At 39.0% G+C, this 23,669-nt stretch overlaps 2 protein-coding genes across 4 annotated transcripts in view; both read left to right on the top strand.

The window, feature by feature from the left end:
* Positions 1-341: 341 nt before the first annotated feature.
* On the top strand, positions 342-17,376 carry LOC125695439 (actin, alpha skeletal muscle B). 3 transcript variants are annotated; one of them, XM_048949854.1, is made up of 9 exons: positions 342-664; positions 3,474-3,618; positions 5,113-5,241; positions 9,499-9,609; positions 11,519-11,603; positions 12,788-12,949; positions 13,463-13,654; positions 14,598-14,779; positions 15,601-17,376. In XM_048949854.1, exons 2-9 carry the CDS (start codon positions 3,490-3,492, stop codon positions 15,742-15,744), a joined length of 1,134 nt encoding a protein of 377 aa, XP_048805811.1. In that variant the 5' UTR covers positions 342-664; positions 3,474-3,489; the 3' UTR covers positions 15,745-17,376. The 3 variants fall into 3 exon arrangements, with proteins under 3 accessions (XP_048805811.1, XP_048805812.1, XP_048805813.1); XM_048949855.1 differs by lacking the exons at positions 342-664; positions 3,474-3,618; positions 5,113-5,241 and adding an exon at positions 5,248-8,372; XM_048949856.1 differs by lacking the exons at positions 342-664; positions 3,474-3,618; positions 5,113-5,241 and adding an exon at positions 5,248-8,372 and having other exon boundaries at positions 9,484-9,609.
* A 1,486-nt stretch (positions 17,377-18,862) lies between these two features.
* Positions 18,863-23,669, top strand: part of SHANK2 (SH3 and multiple ankyrin repeat domains 2) — a 372,036-nt gene continuing 367,229 nt past the window's right edge. Inside the window, exon 1 of the mRNA XM_048949837.1 lies at positions 18,863-22,232. The gene's annotated coding sequence lies outside the window, so the exon portion shown is untranslated. The remainder of the gene's footprint in view (positions 22,233-23,669) is intronic.

Below are 23,669 nucleotides of genomic sequence, written 5' to 3'. Positions count from 1 at the left end.
CTAATGGTCTGGATTCCTATATTAATCCAATATATTCCGGTGTAGTTGATGTCTTTTTTTGTGTGTGTGTGTGAAATAGTTACCACTCACCTCTTTTGAATGGCTTATTGCTGATTCAGTCCCTGTTTTAAGCCACAGTGTCACTGAAATTCTGAGATAAGTCAGCTATTTTCAGTCTTTGCACCACACAAACAAACATCAAGTACAGTTGAAACGTGAGAACTGTTTGTGGTAAGACTTCTCCTGCTTCAGGATGGCTGCTAACAAGGATGATAATGAGCTATTCTTAGGTATTTGTGTTAAAAGAAGTAGAATGGTTTCTAGTGACAGCAGTGGACCACAAAACCTTCCTGTCTTGCACATCTGGTGTGAGGGCTTTTGTCTCAAAAAGGGGGGTTATTAATGAAAATAAAAATCCTTTCTTACGAGGCATAGCAAGTTAACAAGGGGGAGGGGATACAGAGGTAATGGAAATCCTGCCCTAATTTATCTAGGCCTTTATGCTGTCACAGCGATAAGCACAAACTGAAAAAAAGGTTTCCAAAAATGGCTTGACTCACGTAGATGTTCTGTGAACTCCTTTCCTGAAGCTGTTATAAATGTAATGGAAGATGAGATCACTTCATTTACGAAGGTGCTTTTACAGATCGTCACCATTTCCCAGGTAAGCGCACCCTGAGAGTTTCACCTGTTAACAGCTGATGATTTTAACGCTTGTTTTCACTTGGTTTGAGATCTTCTGGGGGTATGTGTACACTTGCTTATTTCCAAAATGTGGTCCTGGATACTGCTTTGCCTTAGCCATTGAAGGAATTCCAGAAGGACTCCTAATGTAAGGCAGTTCAGGTTTGACTGCATGATTGTAAGGAGATGTAGATGTCCCTCATCGCTGGAAAGATCAGTGGTGTACAGTGGAACTTTCTTTGTCTGAAGCCTAGAGGGATCTGTATGTGTAAGCTGAACAGATAGTTATGAGTAGCTATGACACAAACCAGGATGAAGCACAAGGTGAATGTATTCCATCACATTTAGTTCTCTCACAGCATTTTGTACTAAAGGACTAAACGCTTTGTATTTTACAGAAGGAGTGCTGTCTTAAGAGTGGATGGCCGTATTAATTTCAGTGTTACCTACATTTGATCAACTCACTGAAGGGCAGGGTAGGATGGATGTGGGGAAGGCATTCACAAGACATGGAGGCTCAACAGTTTGAGGGAATTAGATGGTTCAGGCATCTGTTCTTTGTCAATCCTAGAACAGCACGGACAATAAGGACTTTTATTTGGCCCGTGCTAAATATGCATACAAAATGCAGAACATGCTATAGAATTTAGAACTTTAATAGTGTTCTCTGAACATCAGGCATTATGCAGAAACCAGTAGAAACAAATAGGAAGTTTTCTGTTTATTAAAACCAGCAGCTTCAAAGCAATAACATGACTGTCACTGAAGGTATTTGTGTATTTAAGTAGTACTCTTTTAACATTTACCTTATGACTAAGTAATGATAAGCATAGCAAGGTCATTGCTATAGTTTTTAAGCATGAAATGAACAAATTCAGCCATTGATTTTATTAATAAGTTTCAATGAGTTGTCTGGAATCTAACCAATATTGAGTAAAAGTACCAACTGAATAACTGCTGGCACTCTGAAGCCTAGCTTGTAAAGATGATCTAAGGTTTCGCTGTGAATTTTTTTTCTCTGAGGATGGTTGTAACTGAGATTATTTTTCCATTCACAGTTGCACATAAAATGCTGTGATGAGAGTGAATGGGAATATTATTTTCTGTACTGTCAGAGCTGCGAAGAATCTCTATACTTATAATTTCTCTGTTTTGAAATTGTAGCGTTTCACCTGATGTAGTTCTTGTATTTAGGAACTGAATTTCCTTTGATTCAGATTCACATTGGAATCGAAGTCTGGGTACAGTTCTGTAAAGCTGGATAATGCTGGAAGATGGTTAGTTTATTGCATTCTCAAAGGCTTTTCGTTAGGATTTCGGAACTAAGTAATGGCTTGTGGCAGTGTGAATGAAGATTCACAAATACACCTGCTGGAACTAATGTTTAAACATTCCTAAATTAAAACTATTGGCAAACATATGTGCTAGAAATATTCAGCTTCTTTATGAGCAAAGGAATCTTCCAGTCACATGCATATCAACGTCAATCAAAGAGATTATTGTTATTTTATAATACTGCATTATCATTTATTCAAATTATGCATCCATTTCATCTGGCAGCGTTCTGATCAATCGTGTGTTGTGGTCTTACTCCATAAAGCCCATGGTGAAGGAGTGAACACCAGGGACTTCATTATTTTTTTGATGCAGAAGGGGCAGAGTATCCTATCTCTGCACAGTCATTGTCTGTTGTGAGAAAACCTTGTTTTTAAATATCCAAGGACTTCAGTATTATTGCAGTGGCCCTCTGAAGAGCATGAGGCTGTTTTAAGCCCCACAGATCAGACAGATGGAGACTTAGTGGGATAAGTTCTGTTTTCTTGTTCGTTCCTTTTTTGTTCTTAAAGTCCTCTTCCTTACCGAATGAAGTTGCCAGAAAAGGAAAAGTGCAATACTTCTCTCTTGACTGCCTAAACAGGCAGTCTTACAGCCCTAAAAATAAACAAGGAGTCCAAAAGAGAAGTCTTGGTGAAATTCGGGCCCTCCCTCGGTGGGAATTCTGCCATGGATTTCAGTGAATTCAGGACTTTGATGTGTTGGCCAACTGCTGTGGTTTTGTTGATTTTGGCCAGCTGTGCCAGCCACAGCTTGTTCTATGTCCCAGAATAGCTTCTTTGATAAGATATTTACCATTACAAGTATGGAACAGGTCCTCTAGCCAGCACTTAACGTTACAGAGTAGCTGTCATTTAAAAACACAGCCAATACTTTCCTGAAAGTGTTTGTGGGGGTTATTTTTAGTTGTTTCTTCAAATTGATCATGGCCCCCTGAGAAAAAGGCAAAAATGCCATTAGGGAGCAAAAGCAGCATCTGAAAGAGTTAATGTTCAGGAGCTCTTAAAGCACTAATGTTATAACTGGTGGGTGCATATGATTAATTCATTTTTAATAAATGTAATTTCTAGAAGGTAATTTAGCGTTGGAAGAGATGGAGTTACGCTTGCAGAAGTCCATGTAGAGCTGAATGTGTATCCATTAGCTGAGCCCGTCCTGTGGTCACCAAGTCAGTTAATAGAGTATGACAGGGATATCGGAGATTTCCCTTTTGGAAATAGAGGCTGAATATCCTTGCTAACTTGGCTCACTAAAATTCATTCAGCCAAAATTTATATGGATACTTAGTGTGTTTTCCGGAACTGAGGCTTTAGCATGGACTTTGGTATTTAGTTTTGCTGTTTTCTAAAATAATTTTTCTTTACAGCAGTAGGCTATCTAAAAGATGAAGAATTGTTTCTGTCTCATTCCCTTCCATCTACTCCTCCAAACTCTTTCAAATTACTGTTTTACAGCCCAAATTGAGGCACTATGTGTGATGATGATGAAACCACTGCCCTTGTTTGTGACAATGGGTCTGGTCTTTGCAAAGCTGGATTTGCAGGAGATGATGCTCCAAGAGCCGTGTTTCCATCCATTGTTGGACGCCCTCGACATCAGGTCTGTTGGTACCAGAATGGAAGTGCTGCCTGCTCGTATTTGTGAGACTTGTGGAAGTGATAAAGGATTATTCAGGCAAATCTCCCATTCGTGGGAATTGAGCTTGTTAAGAACCAGGTAGTTGAGCTGCATATCTTTTATGCAGTGAGCTTCCGAGTCCTTTGGAAAAGGTATTCTTCAACTATAAAATGTTGACTGTAGAAGAACCTGAATGTTTTAATGATGTGGAGGTGTCTTATGGGGAAAAAAACCCACAAAAGTTGCTGTATCAATACAAACAAAAAAGGAAGAATGCTGCTAACACAAGAAACCAAATGAATGGCAGTGGTAAGGTCCTTTTATTGTTCCATTAAACAAAAGCAGGGCCCATTAAATGTCTGAAAAATATCTCTAGTGCATCACTTAATCAACTCCTGCAGGACTAGAAAGGATAAATGTGATTTTTCTTGAACTTGAAAAAGGTCTTGCTTGCTTAATTACTTTTCTAACAGTTCCTTTAGAATTAGAAGTTGCCAGTTTTCGCTGATTTTGTTCTTATCTGAGTCAGATTTTAATTTTCTGAGGTGTCTAACCCCTTCCCTGAAGTTCTCTGTGTTCTTTTGCCAAGTTGAATAAGCCTGTTTAGACAGGCATAAAATATTAAGCTTTTTAATGAATGTGTTTTGAACACCTCTATGAGTTATTGAAGTTTAAATGTCAGTTGTTGAAAGCATGTCCATTTTTTAACCTCTGGAATTGTTCACTGGCTTTTAATCATGATTGGAGCTGGCATGTCATTTTGCACAGTGAAACATCTCAGTGGCTGCGTTACTATCCATGACAAAATTCAATATATTTTTTACTATTTGCTGAATAATATTGTACCCAATGTCTTGTTATATTTAGAGAAAGAATGATAGACTTCCTAATGCAAACATGATGAAATTAATAAAACTATTATTCAGCGTGTTCATTTTCTTTTGCAAAATCTCTTTTATGTTTCACAAAAGAGCATTAATTAATGTAAATTTCAAAGTTGAATGTTTATCCTTTACCTGTGTTGTAAACTGGTCTTCTGGCAAGGAGCAATCTCACCATTTAAAGGCAGTAGTGGAACTGCTTAGACACAAGGTGCAAGCAAATGTATGAATGTAAGAAGTAGATCTTTGGAGTCAAAACCAGGTTCTCTTTCATCTGCAATTCATTTCAAGTGTTTCTTTGCAATGTTGAAGGAGCCACCTCTCCTGGAGATACCATGGGTTTACTGATGCCTTCCTAGACATTGCTCCTACACAGGCATTCTCTGTGTGCGGTGCAAGATCCCCAGCTTCATTTCTGAAGCTGTGTTAGGCTTTCTAGAGAGTTTATTGAGCTAGTTGGTATGGTCAGTGGTTACCAATAAATTTGCATTTTAGTTTGGCTTTGTGAAGTACATTGTTTCACATGAGGTTTAGGCCATATTCTTTTTACTGTGCAAGGTACGCCGCACTAATAGAGGAACAATATACTTTGCAGGGTGTTATGGTTGGAATGGGTCAAAAAGACAGCTATGTAGGGGATGAAGCGCAAAGCAAAAGAGGGATCCTGACGCTGAAGTATCCCATTGAGCATGGAATCATCACCAATTGGGATGACATGGAAAAGGTGGGTGTTTACTTTTAATATAATTTTCTTAAAGCGTCATCAAAGAAACAGAGTTTGACATTATCTTCCTTGCAAATCAAAGGAAGTCCTTGAAGGAATCCTTGAGGAAATCTCAGTATAGCTGAAAGGATGGTGATGTGTGCCTGTACAGGAGTCCAGTGCTGATCAGGCCTTAGCACTGCTGGAGACGTTTTAAAAAGTAAATGTTTTTCTTCAGGTATTTGTGGCATGTTAGACAAATATTTTATACATATTTTTAGTCTTGAAGTTCGAACTGAGACAGAACTTCGTATGATGTGATCGGAATTGGCTAAAGTTAGAGTTGCAGTTCATCAGAGGTGTAACAGAAACACGAAGGAAGGTTATTTCAGTTGGGATTGAAACCTGTGAGGTGGTGGATGATTTTCCCTCCTCAATTCTTGCTTACGTGAATGGACCACGGATGATGCCCGTGTTTTGTATTGCATAGAATGCACTCACTGCCAATTGAAGACCAGATTTGTGCTTCTCTATCCCTGTACCAACTCTCTAAGGAGGGGACTTTTTCCATAGAGCATGTTTTCCCATTGCTGATTCCAGTGAGCTTTAATGCCTGTGTGGTGATGAAGTTGCTGTATTCCCTGCCAGGTACTGCATTCCTGGCATTTGGACAGCAGAATGGCACTGTGCAGTGCCTTGCTGAGGGTGCCCAAGAGCAGGCTTGGCAGTGCAGAGTGCTGCTGATGGGCTCTGGAGAGGGCTATCTTACTGTGTGAAGTCCTTCTCATATTGCGTGCATCCTGCTCTTTGCAGGGAGCACCTGAATCTGTGGGAGCGCTGTGTCTGCTTAGGGGCAAAGCAACAACTCAGCTGTGTGTTCTCTTATAATTCAGCTGTGGTGTCACAGCCACAAATTCACACTGGTAGTGCAGGGTGTACCAGGTGAACAGACCAAAGTTAACACAGAAGTAATGGGAGTCCCAACTTCTTGTCTGGATGAGAGTTGCCCACCTACTCCTCTAGATGGAAGCATAGTATTTGCATTTCATTATTTCACTGCTTTCTGGGAAGATACCTTGCTCATTTCTGTAGTGTAGAATAGGTGGGAATATAATTCCCACCATTATACTGTTCTTCATGATAATTTTCCTGCTCTGCATTGGGTGAAAAAGTTTACTAGGTTTGTCTCTGCAACCAGAATTGTTCTGTGTAGAGCACATAGTGGTGTTTGCTTTCTGGGTAATGCTTGATGCTGGAGCAGGCTATCTAAAATGCAGTCAAGAAAAGAAATTGGGGATGGTAAAAAACAAACAAACAAACAAAAAAACCTGGCATGTGCTTTACTGTCTCATGGTGTAGTGCTGGAGGGTAGCCTAATGGTTAGACTGACCTCTGCTAGGGGAGGGGTTTTCCAAGGGTGTTCTATGGTGGAGATTCGGGCAGTGCTGTAATTCATATAATGGTAGGACAAGGCATGGGTTCTTGTAGTTCAACTTTTTTTTTTTTTTCTCCACTTTATCAACCAAATGAGTGAGAGTGGGTTCTTAGCTCAAAATCACTTTCTTATGTCATACAACACCCAAGATGTCCTAGCTGGAAGAGATGCCCCCAGACAGAGTTGCACTCAGTCTAAGGAGTGGGACAGAAAGTGGAAAAGGTTTTCAAATAAATGAGCAACAAATAGCAGAAAAGAACCATGAGAGAAAGACATAGGGAAGGGAGAGATGAGAATCACATTGCTAACTTTCATGATTGTGGCAAATAAATTAAAAAGAAAAAAAAAGTAATTATTATTATGATTCTCCCCAACTCAGTTAGACATATGATCACATGGGAATCTTCCACCTAATTTCTGTACAACAGAAACTGTACAACAGTTCTGTGTATGTGTGCACGTACACAGACACGTACATGCTCTTCTGGCTGAAGGGCACTCAGAAGTGCATTGTTCCTAAAGTTTGAACGTTAAAGAAATAAGTGTTATGTATTTTCCCTGGGATTTCCCAAAACAAGTTGCACAGTTCTGATCCAAACCACAGATTTCTTTGGCATGCTTGGAAATAACAGTACTGAAAAATGCCACACTATAGAAGAAACGAGGAAATTGCTGGGAAATGTGCCAAAAAAATGGAACAAAGGCATAAGTGTAGTGCTCAGCCATGCACGCATGACAATAAGAGGAGGTCACCTAAAGACTGGGCTGGGTGAATGAGTAAGGATGAGTTTGTGTGTGAGGGGGAGCGTGGATGGGGATGCTGCTGGGCACCCAGGCATCTGTGTGAATCAGGAACAGAACATGTGGGCAATGAAGCGAAGCATTCTTCCTCTGGTGTGCTTCAGTTCACAATATTCAAATTGGGGCTGCTCTGTTTTCTAGTGGATAATAACACGGGGCTTTGTACATCACCGTTAATTTGTACGCAGCTACAGAGCTGGCAGCGTATGGGAGGGGAAGCGTTAGAATAGGGAGATTTCTGACCCTGATGGCTATGTAGATGTTTAAGTGTTGGAATAATCCCTCCTCGGTAATTTCTCTTAGCTCTTTTGCATGCTGTTTAAATTTAATTCCTGTCACCTGTTGAAATTAACACGGGGCTATTCTCATTTCTTGTGGAATACCATTATCCATTATTATCATTAGATCAAGTCTAATGGTCTGTGCAGCACCTAATCCTGCCTGGTTTGGAGTAAAAACCTGCAAAATGCCAGAGGTTTCATCAGGGTCTATCCTTACTAGTACTGTTGAAATCTTCAGTGCATTGTTAATGATGTACAACTCCTCTCCTTCTTCTTTCCTATTTGAAGTTGTGGTTTTTTTCCTTCTCCTTATGTATGACATATGTTGTCCTTTATTTTATTTTTACTGATTATTTCATTTTCTTCAACATTTTCCTGCCTTCATTTTCTAAACCTTTGTATGGTAACTGTTGAGTCACGGTCTGAAACACTGATTGAGCACCTGGGGTAAGGACCTGGTCAGCCCTTGGAGCACAGGTGAAGGCAGTTCAGCTGTGTGATAGAAAGGGGTAGAGCCTGGCTGCACCTCTCTTATACCTCATTTAAGGGGCTGACTGCCATCGTGGAAGGATCTCTGCTTGGAGATCCTTCCTTGGAGAAGATTTCCTCTGTGAACCTGGCATCTTCTGATACAGGTGAGCAATCTTCTTCCCTTCCTTTATAGCACCTTTCTATCGTGCCATCTTTCTGTCATCACACCTCTGTTGTAGCACCTTCCCTATTGTGTTGATCTGTCCAATTGCTACAACCTTCAAGTGGAAATGGCCTGCACCCCAAGTCCCAGTTCTGGAAATATCTGGATTTATACTTAAGTGACTGAAAGGAAATGAGTTTTTTTTTTCTAAGGGCAGATAACTTTCATAATAAATCCAGTGCTTGGCAGCTGATGTCTAAATCTGAAGCACCTGCAAAGTCAAGATCATCAAGTAAACTTGAGCACAAAGCTGATGCTTTATGCTCAGAAATAAGTTCATTAGGTTGGACAAAGCTGGAATATGATTAAAGAGACAAGAAAAAAAAAATGAAGGAAAGAATTACATGAGAAGATGAGAAAATATTTCATCACGATACAAAACAATCTGTCTTTGAGCTGACATCAAGAAAATAATCCCTTGAGTTCCTCATAGTCAGTCCTCAGACAAAAAAGGTCTTGATGGGTCAGGAGAACAATCTAAGCCAGCACTGTTGGTACAGGTAACACCTCCCAACTTGAACAACAGTGATTCACAGAAACTGAGAAACTCAGTTACTTGGAATAAGTGAGTTTGATTCAGGGCTTACAGGATGAAATAGCTGTGGCAGAAACAACTTTTCATTTTTGCGGAAATAATTAGATTTATACAGACTGCCTTGGCAATGGCTTACAACTGGATCTTAGCCTTCACACAGCTTGAAGTGGAGAAATCTCTCCAGAACTGGCAGTTCAATGCTCGGCTCAGCTCCAGCACCAGAGCGCTGGGGCTGGAAATGCAGCAGTGCTTCCATTTAGAGAGGATGATCCATCATATGTGTGGGGAATCCTGGCAGGCGGGGCTCCCTTGTGTAGGTCATATTCTGTTGTTCAATATGGTAAAAACCCAGTGGTTTTGGTTAATAAAAACAGAGCAGCATTTGGCAGCTTCACTCTTGCATGTTTTTTCTCTATTTTAACGTGTCTATAGAAAATTTATTAGAACCGTATCTGAAAAGCTTCCTGTGTAGTGTTATGTGGACAAATGGAATAATTTCCTGACCGCTTTTCTGAAGTGATTTTCATTTTAGATTTGGCATCATTCTTTCTACAATGAGCTCCGCATTGCACCAGAGGAGCACCCTGTGCTGCTGACCGAGGCCCCATTGAACCCCAAGGCCAACCGTGAAAAAATGACTCAGGTATGGTGGGCCACCAGATAGGAATCATGAAATTGTTAAGGCTGGAAAAACTACTACGACCACCCAGTCTGGCTGTCCAACCATGCCTGCCACCTCTCTACACCACGTCACTCAGTGTGACATCTAGTCTTTTCTTGAGCATCTCCAAGGATGGTGACTCCACTGCTCCCCTGGGAAATGCTGCACTGCAGACCATTTCTGCATGGGAACCATACAGGAAGCCACGGTATAAGAGTCCTTGATATTCAGCTTTCTTAATATGGAAGATAATCACTTAGGGTTGGCATCTCTGAGCACAAAGGATTGGAGAAAATTGTTCTAATCTGTTCTGTCTTGGGAAAATGGATTGCCTAGGAGTATTTGAATTGAAATAATGCTCTGCTGAACATTTTTTCAGATAGATGTGCCCGGATTGACTTAATAAGCATATCTCAGAACCAAAAGTAGACCTCCATAGTTTGTACATTTTAGAACGGCCTTCTGGCCAGAAGTCCATATTGCAGATTTAACTAGTGATGTAACTAGAAGCGTGATTTAAATACAGGTATGGAAGTAAAATCACATGGGAAAATCAAATGTAGCTCTGAGCTTCCCTTTGTGCACCCATTTGGCATATATTTAATAAAAAGATTATGCATCCATTCAGCAACAGTGTAAATATACTAATTAAGTAATGAAGTTGGCAGCACACGTTACTGGGAGGTAATACACAACAACAAAACATAAGAAAGACCTAGTTTATGGCAACCAGAAAGTGTAGTTTATACAGCAGACATGTCTGGGACTGTTTCTTTGTCATTACACTGTAATGATAAATCCTGTTTAGAGGCTTATGGTCTATTACTTATTGCATTAAATTCATTGCATCAATTAACTATGAAATATCTAATTAATATATTTTTTAATTGTTGGCGTGCTTTTCATTAAAATAGACTTCATTGGCAAAGGCATTAGCTTATGAAATCCAAAGTTTAAATGTAACTCCCTGATTCCAGTGGCTCTGCACTGATGATGGAGTAGCATTGTGTGGGGTAGGTGACATTAGTTTAGGAAAGAATAAATCCCATATGGCTGTCCATATTTCACTACTTCCCTGTGAGCCTTTAATGTTTTTACTCAGCAGAGCTCTAGCCGGAAACAAAAGATATTCCATCTGCTCTGATAAAAATGCAGAGTACCTGATATAGAAAGTGAAAAGAGTTGGAGCTTTTTAGGGTAGAGAATATGGGAGGGACAAGATGAGAGAATGTTGAATGTCGTAAGTTGGAAAGGACCCATAAGTTTCATTGAATCCAACTCTAGACTCCAAATGGACCACCCAAAAATCAGACTCTATGAGAACATTGTCCAGATGCTCCTTGAACTCCAACAACTTGGGGCCCTGGGGAGACTTTTCTGTGCCTGCTACCTTCTGGTGAAGAATCTTCTGATATCCAAGTTTACCATAAAGAGAAAAAAGTGTTTGCTGGAGACAGAAAGGGATGACAGGCTTAAGCCCAATCAGGTGAGGTTTTAGCTACACCAAGAGAATCCTGAAGTTCATGTTTCACTAGATATGTTTGCCAGAGGAATCTGAACACTCTAGCAGAGGAGTTTCTGAGACAGAACAAAAGCTGTGCCAGGAATGGTCGGGTCTTCCTTGAGCTATGAATAGGTTGAATATTCCTCTATTTTCAGCTGTGTTTTCTTAATTTTTTTTAATGACATATATCTAAATACTTTAGATTGCTGTATTGTTGCAGCAGTGGGGTGAGAAAGTCATCCAGAGTCATTGCCTTCAATGAATGTTATCAGTAGCACCCTGACCTAGTCTGAGGTTCATTAAAAGATATCCACTGACTTCAGTTCTGCTGTCTCTTCGGTTACTTTTAATTGTAACTGCTAAAGGTTTGTGAATTTTTAATTACAGATTATGTTTGAGACGTTCAACGTGCCAGCCATGTACGTAGCAATTCAGGCAGTGCTGTCTCTGTATGCATCTGGAAGAACCACTGGTGAGTCTGTCTGGGTGCCGTGTTGTCCACCTGTCCTTCGTTTGCACATGTACATACTCCTTTGCTGTGGCATGCCAGCTGTTTATTAAGAAGAATCAATACTTATATGGAAACAAAATGCCTTCCACTATGCCATTTAAATGCTTCTTGGTTGTTCTGCTCTTTGTGGCAGCTGTGGGCATTGGCTTCATGTTGTTCTGCTTAAAATGATCAAGTTGCTACTTATCAATAACATGAACAGGTGGACGGTACAACTTGATACTGCCCTTAGTTGCACAGCATGGAGAACAGTTTGTATCTTAATTGGGCTGTTCCATGCCTGCCCTTTCCTTCTTACTTCATACCTGTCTCTATTGTGAAGCTCCATTCCCCATACAAGATAGTTTCCAGTGGTTAAGTGAAAATGTTTCATGCAAGTATTGAATATCTATCACCAAACCTGATGTCTGCTGTTAATTAGCAGTCTGCTCTAGAATTAGCATGTAGTTCTTATTGCCATTTAGAATCTGATTAAACATCAAGACAATAAATTACATTTTAGTATTCTTTTAGTCTTAACATATTTTGAAAAAAATTAAAATACATCTGTTTATGTAGCCTGATGTCACGGTATAATTCCATATGAAAAGATCACCAGCCTGCAGGGATTACAACCTGTTATAAATACTTGTTTCATGTCCAAAATTTGACTGTTTATATACATCTTTGATATATCAGAAATGCTTTATTCATTTTGGTTGGAAAACATACACTCACTTCCATTCCTGAATAGGAAATTGACTCATCTGCAGGCAGATAAACCGTGGTTACATTTTCCCTCGTGGAATGATTTATTTTAATGGCAGACAGATTTTTATGTGCAGTTTATATACTGTTTCATGTCTGTGAAGAGCTAGCAGTCTTCTAAAATGAAAGACTCCGTATATGATTATTGTTGTTAGCATCTGTTCAATAAGAACAATACAATCAAGTTGCTGAATGTTACATGTCTCTTCACTGCCACAGTTGCTTAGTTTGAGCTAACAATTTCATCTCACGTGTGAGCTCTTTAGATGTAAGAATGACAGAAGCAATTGGGTGAGGATCTTTATTTGTTGCTGCACAATTCATTTTAGAATATGAGGAATGTAGAGACTCTATAATAGTGGAAAATATCCAGCTTCTCCTTTTCTTTCTCTTTTCAGGGATAGTTTTGGATTCTGGGGATGGTGTCACACACAATGTACCCATCTATGAGGGCTATGCCTTGCCTCACGCTATTATGAGGCTGGACCTTGCAGGCAGAGATCTGACTGACTATCTCATGAAGATTCTTACAGAGAGAGGCTATTCTTTTGTGACCACTGGTAATGAGCTTTATTTTGCATGCACTTTGCTTATATTTGTTCTGGTACTTGTCTTATTATGCTGGCAAAAACCATATCTCTAGCTTAGCTAATGGAATTCTCCTGGCTGTGCCTTGCAGCATATCTGTTGAGCTCAAGGACATGGTTACCACTTTGTTAGGAACTCCTGTGTCATTGAGGAATTTAACTGCTTGTTGGAGTTCACCATATCTATTCCACAGACAAAGGAACAGTTAGTAGCTGGTAATAGATGAACCTCTGGAAATTTGATCAAAGTTTTGGCTCATAAAATGTAAAAATTTATCTTTACGTTATTTGGTAACACAATACATCTTCATCAGCAGATGAGAGAAATTTGGTTATGCAAATGGGAAGTAGTTTAGTTACGATGGCAGAGAGATCAGAATTCAATGGACTGTATGGCCACCCTGGGCCTAAGGAGCTGTGCATGAGGATGTCTGTGTTCAATCTGTTGCACTGTATGTTGATTAAAAACCTACTGACTCTCTGCAGCGGAACGGGAGATTGTGAGGGATGTAAAGGAGAAGCTTTGTTATGTGGCTTTGGATTTTGAAAATGAAATGGCAACTGCTGCTTCCTCCTCCTCCCTTGAAAAGAGCTATGAACTTCCTGATGGACAAGTCATCACCATTGGAAATGAAAGATTCCGATGCCCAGAAACTCTCTTCCAGCCATCCTTTATAGGTGAGACACGACTTCTCTTTTTAGGGCCTTAGCACAATATAAAAAGCATGCTTTATTAGAAAGTATAGGAAGCTTTCACAGCTGTAGGATCTTAAATGTTTGTCCTCAATTGTCCTTAGAAATGTGCAGATTCTATTGGTTTATTTTGTTCTTTAGAAGTTTATTCAGAAAGATCTCTGTTCATTTAGAGTATGAGAATTTTAAGGCTGTTTCATACTTTTATGAACGCAGTAGAAGTTTTAAGTTGATGTTTGGAGAACTGTTGAAAGATCACTGCTTTTTATCTTGACTGATCTAGATCCACACAGCACTGATTTTTTTGAATCCAGACGCTGTTTCTGTTTATCATTTTCTTATATTAATCTGAGTTAATCTTTAAAAAAAGAAAAAATCAAACTTTATTTTCCAGTAGTTTTAGCCGTAGTGTTAAAAAAATTTCCATTCTCTCAGTGGATGTTGGCGCTTTATGTGGTAAATCATACTGCTCTTAAAAATTTCCCACTTCCCGCTCAGATTGTGCTGATGAGGACCCAGCAAAATGGCTGTAGGCACTTTGGCATTATTTCTATTGTACTGAACAGCAAAGCTAGCCACGCTTCTATGTGAAAATTAAACTATCCAAGCATTAACATAGCTCCAAGTTCTGTATCTGAACAGCAGCAGGAGTGAGATTAGATTTACAGAAATTCCCTTTGATAGAGGAATTTGTTTACTGGAAGTGTAGTAAGGATTACAGTTGGTGCTAAAGGATGGTTATTGTCAGAAATGTGGCTATGGGACTCAGGAATTCCTGAATCTCCTTCCTATCCTAGGCATTCCATAACTTCTGGAGTCTTGTGAAGGGAGATAGGTGAGGGAAATAAGTTTGGACTAGTGAGCTTTCCTTTTCCATTTTAACAATAATAAAAAGAAATAACATGGTGAAAACTTTTTTTCCACACAGGGATGGAGTCTGCAGGTATCCATGAAACTACGTACAACAGCATTATGAAATGTGATATTGACATTCGCAAGGATCTATATGCCAACAATGTACTCTCTGGAGGAACCACAATGTATCCTGGTATTGGTGACCGTATGCAGAAAGAGATCACAGCTTTGGCTCCAAGTACCATGAAGATTAAGGTAATTTTTAATGCTTACTTCTTTTGTTGAAAAATTATGTCCTGTAAGCAAATCTAAAATGTCTGTAGTCGAATGCTCATGTCTTGCATCAGGAGTCCTGATGGTAGGAGGGTGTGGACAGGCAGCCTTATCCCTCTGTTCCTTAAACCAGCTAAAGCAGGATTGAAAGAGGAGTTTGAGAGACAGGGATGAACCTGAAGAGGAAAGAGCTGAAAATGCCAATGGGTAGATGGGCAACTTGAGAAGTTACTGGGAGTATCACAGACTTCAAAGTTTAGCTGTCAGTGAAAGCCATTAGTAGTGAGAAGGATGAAAGAAATTTCAGTAATAAGCTAACAATTCACTAATGAATTTGAAATTTAGTTAAGTAGTTAAAGCATAGAACAGCTGATGCGTTTTAGCACTGGATAAACGGGGAAGAGGCAGCCCAATATCTAACATCTATCTTGGGATACAAGGCTGGTATGTCCAAAGTGTTTGGGTTTTTTTGCTTTGTTTACAGAGCTATTTTATCCTTAAACAAATGAACCTTGGACCACTCTCGGAAGTGTTTATTTATGATCAAATTATATTAATCTCTTAAATTTGAAATTCTTTCTCATTTGTAAGATGTTTTGTGGGCTGCCACTTATTCACCTGCTGATGATAATCTCTATTGACTAGAGTTGGAAGGCAGTTTACAGGCTTTCTGCCTCTCAGAGGGTTTATTTCATTAGAGTTGCATTGGTACAGTGCCTTTTACCTAGTTATTTAATCCAAAGAGATGTTACTGCATTATCTACTTGCCACTTTATTTATGACAGATCACACTTCTCTTTTAGATGATTGCACCACCAGAACGTAAATACTCTGTCTGGATTGGGGGTTCAATATTGGCATCCCTCTCCACTTTTCAGCAAATGTGGATTAGTAAGGATGAATATGAGGAAGCTGGGCCCTCTATTGTCCATCGCAAGTGCTTTTGAATGCTTCCGTTGGCTACTGTCTGTGATAAGTAGTGCTGTTTCTCTACACCTTACCTGCTCTTCTTTGCTATGAGTGAATCCTGGTTTGGCTTTCCTCTACTTGCAATAAAGCACACTGTGTGGATGTCATATGAATTAGTATATTACTTCTAAGCTTTTAGTGCTCAAACAAGACTAACATTTCAGTGATGGGTATTTTTCAAGAGGAATTACAGCAATTATAGTACACAGTTTGTAGACACCTCCCCAGTTTTTAAGGATCCAACTGCCGTACATGGAGGAGGTGGCATACCTTATAGCTAGTAAGTTATTCAGTTAGTCTCTGCTAATTGGGATTAAGTCTGAAGAACATAAGTAGTATAGGATTCTTTCAAACTTACACATGATGCAAGATTTGGGTACCATATGTGGCTTATTTTGTGCAGTTCAGTGGCAGACAGGATTTTTCTAAGGGGATTTATTTTACTGAGGATACAGCGGATTTATGTGGGAACTACTGAGCACATAGTGCTCAGTTGGTAGTGCTCGTATGGATGTCTTTCCTTTGTCTGCTGAAATTGTTTGGCAGGAGTTCTTTGTCCCTATGACCACCACTCACCAACAGCAGTGAGTTTCAACAAGCTACAGTGACATTTGCACATAGGCGTAACAGGCTAACTTAATTCTAATATTGTTTTATTCATCTCTTTTACTGGGCAGTCAGATGACATTTCATTTACTTCATCTGTATCTGTGCTATGCTAAGCTAATGGTTAGTGAGTAAATAATAACCTTTTAAGTACGTTATTAAAATATTCTGGGTTTAATGGATCAATGAAAGTGTAATTATCCATGTAAGGCTGATGGTGGCATACATTAATTTCACAGAGTTTACTTTATCTGTTATACATAAAATAATAATTACTGAGTTCTAATTTAATTTTATTTTGAAAATGGTTTCATTTCCTCCGAGTTTTGTAGTCAAATAATTTTTAAATGAAAACAGGATTGTTTCACAATTTCCATTAAAAATGTACATCTTCCTGAATGAGGAATGTTCATAATGTTTGTTTTTTTTTTAAATGATGATTAAAGCAAGTTACATGGAGATCACTTTTTACTGTTTCAGATACCAGACAAATGTCTTCTATATGATTTTGGATTGGTGGTGATATAGGTTTTGACATTGTTCATGATTTAAATAAAACTTTTTAAGTTACTGCACTGAGAAGTAGTAGTAAATGGATTTTGTTTTGTTTGATTGTCCTTTTAATAAATTAACACTAGCAAAGCTTCAGATTGTGGAGCTTAGCCCAAAACACCCTAATGTGCTGGGCATGGGATTGGGGAACAAATCCTAAATTCCTGACTCCCAGACAACTGTTCCACTAACCAGACAATGTGTGCACATCCTCCCTCCCTTCCCTCTTTGTCTTCCTCTGACTTCAGTGCATTTTGTATTGGTGCCTCCTGAAGCTGTGACACATGACCAGTGAAGACAATTTTCCCCCCTTTCCAAAGAAGGGGAAAAGCTAAGAGCTTTATTTACAGACCTCTTCTTGTAACATTTTTGCTTGGGCTAAACTACAAGGAAAGTTGTATTTCTGCTGTAACTGTTCAACTTTCACAGAAATAAATTTGCTTTCATTTTGATACAGTGCTTTTTTTTTTTTTTTTTTAAATGCCCAGCATTTCAAAAGCATTGAGAAATCCAGTGCTGTTGTAAATAGTTTCTGTTATCCTTGGAGACAGCACAGTGGGCAATGCCCGAGTGCTGTGGCTAAGGGCAGTGAATGATTGATTCACCCTGATTTTTCTGGTGAGCAGCATCTATCTGCTCCCTGGTGAGTGCTCTGATGTAACCAGGTAGCTCAACGGAGTACTAGGCTGATGCACAAACTTCTTGTGCTGTGTTCTGCAATAAGGGTCTCTGTTGCACAGATTCTTGTGCAGTAAGGGGAGGAATGCAAAACTCCAAGAAGATGGTTGCCTTCATTTCCAGAGTTACATTGCAAGGTTGTGATTCTCTTCTCTCAGCCAAAACATTGAACAAGCATTTGCCTTCAATTCAATTGCTCATTGCCAATGTGGCACTGAAATGTGTTCACATTTCCTGAACTGTACAGGGTTCACCAGTGCTGCTCTGTGAAGGTACTGGCTGACTCAGGGTTTGCTTGTGTGGTTCTCCTTCAGAGATGACTGAAAAGTAGTTATAGTTGTATGTCAGCTTTGTATTGTGGTTGAAATGTCCTTTGCCTTTTAAAAATGCCACCTTGGAGATGTTTTATGGACTCCCGCTCATTCTGACTACTGGTAATTCCAGGGCTGGGTAATCTTATTTCTTTATCCAAATGAACTCTTCATGATAAAAGCTGCAAGACCTATAAGGGCAGCATTCTCCAAAGCTCTGCTTTATCTAGCACAGTGCAGCATAAGCAGAGGATGGTCCTTCACTACTCAAATAGCAGGCAGTTCAAGTTGCCATTATTCATGTGTTCTCAAGCAACTGTAAGTCACAGCAAATGTCTCAGCCTCTGAATGAATGCTACTTCAGGTTTATTGTGAAAAGCTCGTGTGATTTCTGCTGAAATTAACAAATCAACTACATCTAGACTTAGCACTGTTAACTGCCTTTTAGTTGATATAACTTACATTTTCATCTCGACCTTTTGTAGTGTGATGTCCAACAGCATGAACTTAATTGAATGCCAGAGATTTGCACACTTACCTTTGCAATCGTAGAATCATAGAATTGCTCAGGTTGGAAAAGACCTTAAAGATCAAGTCCAACTGCAACCTAACCAAGCTACCCTAACTCTGATAATCCTCTGCTAAATCATGCCCCCGAGCATGACATCCAAATGGTTTTTAAGCACATCCAGGGATGGCGACTCAACCACATCCCTGGGGAGTCTATTCCAGTGCTTAACAACCTTTTCAGTGAATAAGTTTTTCCTGATATCCAGCCTAAACTTACCCTGGTGAAACTTGAGGCCATTTCCTCTTATCCTGTCACCAGTGAGAAGAGACCAACCCTGCTCTTGCTGTAAGCACCTTTCAGGTACTGGAAAAGAGCAATAAGGTCTCCCCTCAGCCTCCTTTTCCCCAAACTAAACAGCCCCATGAGGAGCCCCAGTTGCTCCTCATGAAGCATATTCTCTAAGTCCTTCACAAGTATTCTTGCCCTTCTTTGGATGTGCTCCAGCACCTCAATGTCCTTTCTGTACTGAGGTATAATAACTGAACACAGTACTTGAGGTACTCAAGTACTTCAGTGCTGAGAACAGGGGCACGATGACTTCCTTAGTCCTGCTCACCACACCATTCCTGATCCAAGTCAGGATGCCATTGGCCTTCTTTGCCACCTGGCACGCTGCTGGCTCATATTCAGCTCACTGTCCCTCAGTACACCAAGGTCCCTTTCTGTCAGGCAGCTTTCCAGCCAATCCTCAGTAACATCAAAGTGAAAATCTCTTTACTTTGCTAATAATACTTGTCCTACTTTGAATATTAAAAATGAAGGATCTTTAATTTTCCAATTTACATTTTTTAATGTATCCTTTCAGTATATAATCGTAGCTCGCTGGTCAGTGCCCTGAGGTCTATGAGGTTGCACAATTTTATTGCCCCCTTTTGTACAGAATAAGTTCCGAGAAGTCTATGGTAGCATTGTAGTCAAATATCTGGATAACTGTAGAGTTTTGAAACAAATCCACAGCAGTACCCTCTGAATTGCATTACTTTCTCCTGTGCTAGTTACGCATGTGAAAAGGAAGGAGGAGAATAGGAAGCAGTGCAAACATTGCAGTGAAAAAATTACTGAAAAGATTTATAAAGTGTCTGATGAAATATTAGCAAAATGCAAAAGGGGTTTCTATCTTAAAATCACAAGGCTAAACTTCTAGTTTTGTAACTACATGCTTATTGGTTTAAATCCAACTGAAATATTTCATTAGTCTAACATTGCAGCAAAATCCACTTTTGAAAAATAAATTTCTTTATTGTATTTGTAACCTTATATTAATGCTAGTCTAATCTAGGATTTGAAAATGAAATCAACAAGAAATTAATTTAAACTGTTATTTTTCCCATTTCGTTTTTGTCCAACTAGTGCTAAAGAGATGCAAAACAGTAACGGGAAGTCAGTGGAAAGATCTCATCCAAGTAAATGAACTGTTATATTCTCCCAGAATATCTAATTGTAGCTCATGATAAGATATTCCAAATAGGTGTGGGCTTCTGCATAAGGTAATGTCAATGCTTCAGGTCTCAGAATACTTCCTTAAGAGGAAGATAAATATATGGAAGAGAGATGTCCATTTCAACTATTAATTGAATCTCCTTCTCCTTGTCCCTTACTATCCCTTGCCTGTCTTCTCCATGTAATCTTGAAAGTTTGATGTAAAACAGGTATGTAAACCGGTTCTTTGTCCTTCTGTGACTACTGTTTGTATAAAACCAAAATTACCTGTGACTTTTTAAGTTTCTTTACAAAGGTGGACTCTTTACATGTCAGATACTTGAAATATTTTCTAAACTTCAGCACTCAACTTTTCTCATTCTTTAGGCTAAGATTGGTCAATAGATCTCTACTGGGAAGGGGAAAAAATTCTAAAAGCTTGTAAATTTGAGACTGTTTAGAATGTGAGCAGCAAAGGAAGTAAACATTTTGTAGCATTTGTATATTTGTATACAACTAGAAGTGCTCCTTGGGTTTCTCTGTATTCCTCCCTTCCACAGGTCTCCTCTCACTCTCCAAACCAAAATTCTCTTCAGTCCTTGGCTGGCATTTATCTATTGATCTTTGCACAGCTGGGGCTGAGAAGTGAGCTCTCAATGGTTGCAATTGAATTCTCATCCTGCAGCTGACTTATTTCTCAGCTTGGAAGAGCCTGATTATGCTCTGAATACTTCCCTAACAATCTGCATGTGGAATATTATTCAAAATTAAAATGCATTTTGAAAATAGAATCAATCATGTGCCAAGAGCAAATACAGATAAAAATAAATAAAACTGTCAAGCTTTTTGTGTGATTTGGCAAACCTCTGCTTCTTTGACTGGAATTTGCTCCAGTCACCATGCAAGTCCTACTTTGCTATAGAAAGTTGTACAGTACACTGTAGTGTTTGTGCCAAGAGTGGGGAATTACCCACAAGCCAAGAAGACACTTCATAATTTGCTCCAAACACTTACCTGCAGTTGTTAATTACTTATTGACTACCATTTCACTTCAAGATGATCTTTAAACCTATTGGGTTGTTAGCATCACATTGAGTCACAATTATGCATTCTCCTTGTGTGAAAATCTAGTTTGGCTGATGATAAATGTCCTCTAAATTTGGAAGTGGTTCTATGGATCCTAATTGTCACTGGATCAACACAGTCACTGCTACCAAACATTCAGAACTGGTTCTTGAAACTGGCTTTGGCATCTGGTCTTCTAATTCAGTAGTTCTTGGATCCCTAATATTCTAATATATATTATATATCCTATATATAAGATATAGATATATATACAATATACATATATATGCATCTTATATTATATCCTAATATAATACCGCCACACAGGCAAGGTATTTCTTTGGTAAGAACAAGCAAACCAAATTTATTTCAACTCCAGGAGTTAGGACTCAGAAAACAGTGCTCTCCGTACCAAAACTGATCTACCTTGAGGCTCATGGCAAGTTATGGCTCCACAATATCATATTAAGTGCACCTTATAGGCAAAGGTAGTTCAAGTATTACAAATATCTTTAAGAGCAGCTGATCTTGACAGAGAAAGAAAGAAGAGCAGCTTGTACAACAAGGACTTTTAGGCAACAGTTATTTGTGTTGTTAAATGCCAGCTTGCAATTCAGATGTTCCACATGTAAAACATTATCTTCCAGGAAAACTAAGTCAGCAAGTCAAAGGCTACTAATTATACCTTGGATGACTGATAGTTGTCTGCTCTATTGAGTTCGCTATTGCGATTGGATCGCATTTTTCTAAAGAGTGGGAAAAAGATAGCCAAGTGAATTTTTGTGGCTGTATTGTTTCAAGGTGAATGTATCAAGATTGTCTAACTAGATGTTACATTAAATTATCATGGTATTGCTGTCTTCAGATCAGACAGTGAGAGTCATTGTTAAGTGCTCTCGAGGTGAGAGGAATCTCAACTACTGGCTCTGTACAATCCAAGTGTGTAATTCCTCACTGTATGCAAACCGATACCATGCAAAGAAAGCGCTTTGCATTTGGCAGAGTTTCTGGTTGTCTAGGAAATTGTCTCTGAAAACAGAAATGCTAATGGTAATGACTGTTCTTCCCCAGTTTTTCTAGTCATGAGGCTGTAAGCAGTTTTGCAGTGTGTGCTCCTGTTCCTGCAGGCCAAAGATTTGTGGTGGGGAGTGCAAAGCAAGGAGCTTCTGCAGGAGAATCCTCAGTGATGTTTGCGTGGTTCAGGATGGTTCTCCAACTTCAGCAGTGAACTATGTTCAGTTGTGGATGCTACATCTTTATCAAGGTACATTCCCTCCCACCCCCCCAAAGTATTTGTAAGTAAAATTCTTATTCTAGTTCCAGCATGTGTTTTGGTTAATGCTATATCCTTTTATTTGATCTTTACAAACACAATCCTGTATTTGTTCAGGATATGCTCCCTAAAACAGCATTTTTCTAGCCTGTGACCTTGACTATATTATCTCCTTCCATTACCAAGGAAATAAATACCTTCATGTTAAAGGTCTATAGCTTTACTCTGATTTGTTACCTTCTTTCCTCCATCAAATTTTGATTTATACTTCTGATCAACTTCTGTTTCAAATTAAGCATGTTGTTACCTTTTATTTTTGTAGAACAGCTCCCTATAAACATCTTCACAACTTTAATCCCTCTAAACACTTCCATAAAAGTTTATAACGCCCTGATGCTTCTGAATCTTAAGCTGAATTAGAAGCTCAGGCAGTTTTCCTATTGCCTTTTGTCACCCACTCTTTCTGTATTGTTCTTTTTCTTAGGTAAAAAGTTCTCTTGAGTAGGAACCAATGTTTGGTTTTTGATTTGTACAGCACCTTTTGTAATCAGTATTTACCTTTAGTTGGGCAGCCGTGCAACCTGGATGTACTGGCAATTATTCACTTCTAAGGTGTCCTTTCTGTTCTCCCTAACCTTGTTGATGTTGGCTGATTCTTTTAGCTCCTCACTTACTTTTATAAGTAATAGCATAAAAGAGCTCTAGGTATGTGAAGACATTTTTTCATAGGAATAACTTGCAGGGAAAAATATTCATTCATACAAGTGTTACCAACTTCAGTACATATAAACTAGAGTATCTCCAGTTATTTCTGTGCACTTATTTTATTAAATTCACTGAATACTTGACATAAATCTTTTAAATATGAATGCTATCTTCCAAATAGTTTAGATTTTAGTGTCTTATAACACAATCTTTCAATTCTACTTCTCCCATCAGTGATGCTCTTCCATTTCTTAAAATAACTGGGGATCTGATGTGAAATTCTTATCAGTTGTGCCACGCTGTTTTTGATGTTCACTCAGATATATGAAGGCTGCTCTGAAAATGATGATTCCTATGCCTTCTTGCCTCAGTTTTAGTTAAAAATCCTGTTTCGTTTTGGAATTCACCTGCTAAGAAATGTGGTGAGAGAAGCTGTGTCAATGGCTCTATCAATCTGGATGGTGTGCCTGAGGATTCATTGCATTATGAGTGTGGTGATCAGTCTGTGGTTGGAGGGAAGTCACTGGCCCATTCTGAGATGAGTTACTTAAAATATGATTTAGGGAGAGAAGTTTTCAAACTATGCAAAGAAGACTTTTTTTACTGACCTCATCTTCCACCTGGATAAATTGCTTTGAGATGCATGTCCAATGCGCCTCTAGTGAGGAAGCTCACTGAAATGTGTATCACTCCTTAACTGGGGTTTTAAGAAAACAACATTCC

Source organism: Lagopus muta, chromosome 6, assembly GCF_023343835.1.
Source record: "Lagopus muta isolate bLagMut1 chromosome 6, bLagMut1 primary, whole genome shotgun sequence".
In the NCBI taxonomy this organism is placed as follows: Eukaryota; Metazoa; Chordata; class Aves; order Galliformes; family Phasianidae; genus Lagopus; species Lagopus muta.
This window is presented reverse-complemented; position numbering and strand designations above follow the sequence as displayed.

What these genes read in the sequence shown, in the direction of transcription:
- LOC125695439 (XM_048949854.1), top strand. Translation starts at nt 3,490, where the DNA reads ATGTGTGATGATGATGAAACCACTGCCCTTGTTTGTGACAATGGGTCT. An exon ending in TTGGACGCCCTCGACATCAG is followed by an intron (nt 3,619 to 5,112) that starts GTCTGTTGGTAC and finishes TATACTTTGCAG; the next exon opens with GGTGTTATGGTTGGAATGGG. An exon ending in ACCGTGAAAAAATGACTCAG is followed by an intron (nt 9,610 to 11,518) that starts GTATGGTGGGCC and finishes TTTTAATTACAG; the next exon opens with ATTATGTTTGAGACGTTCAA.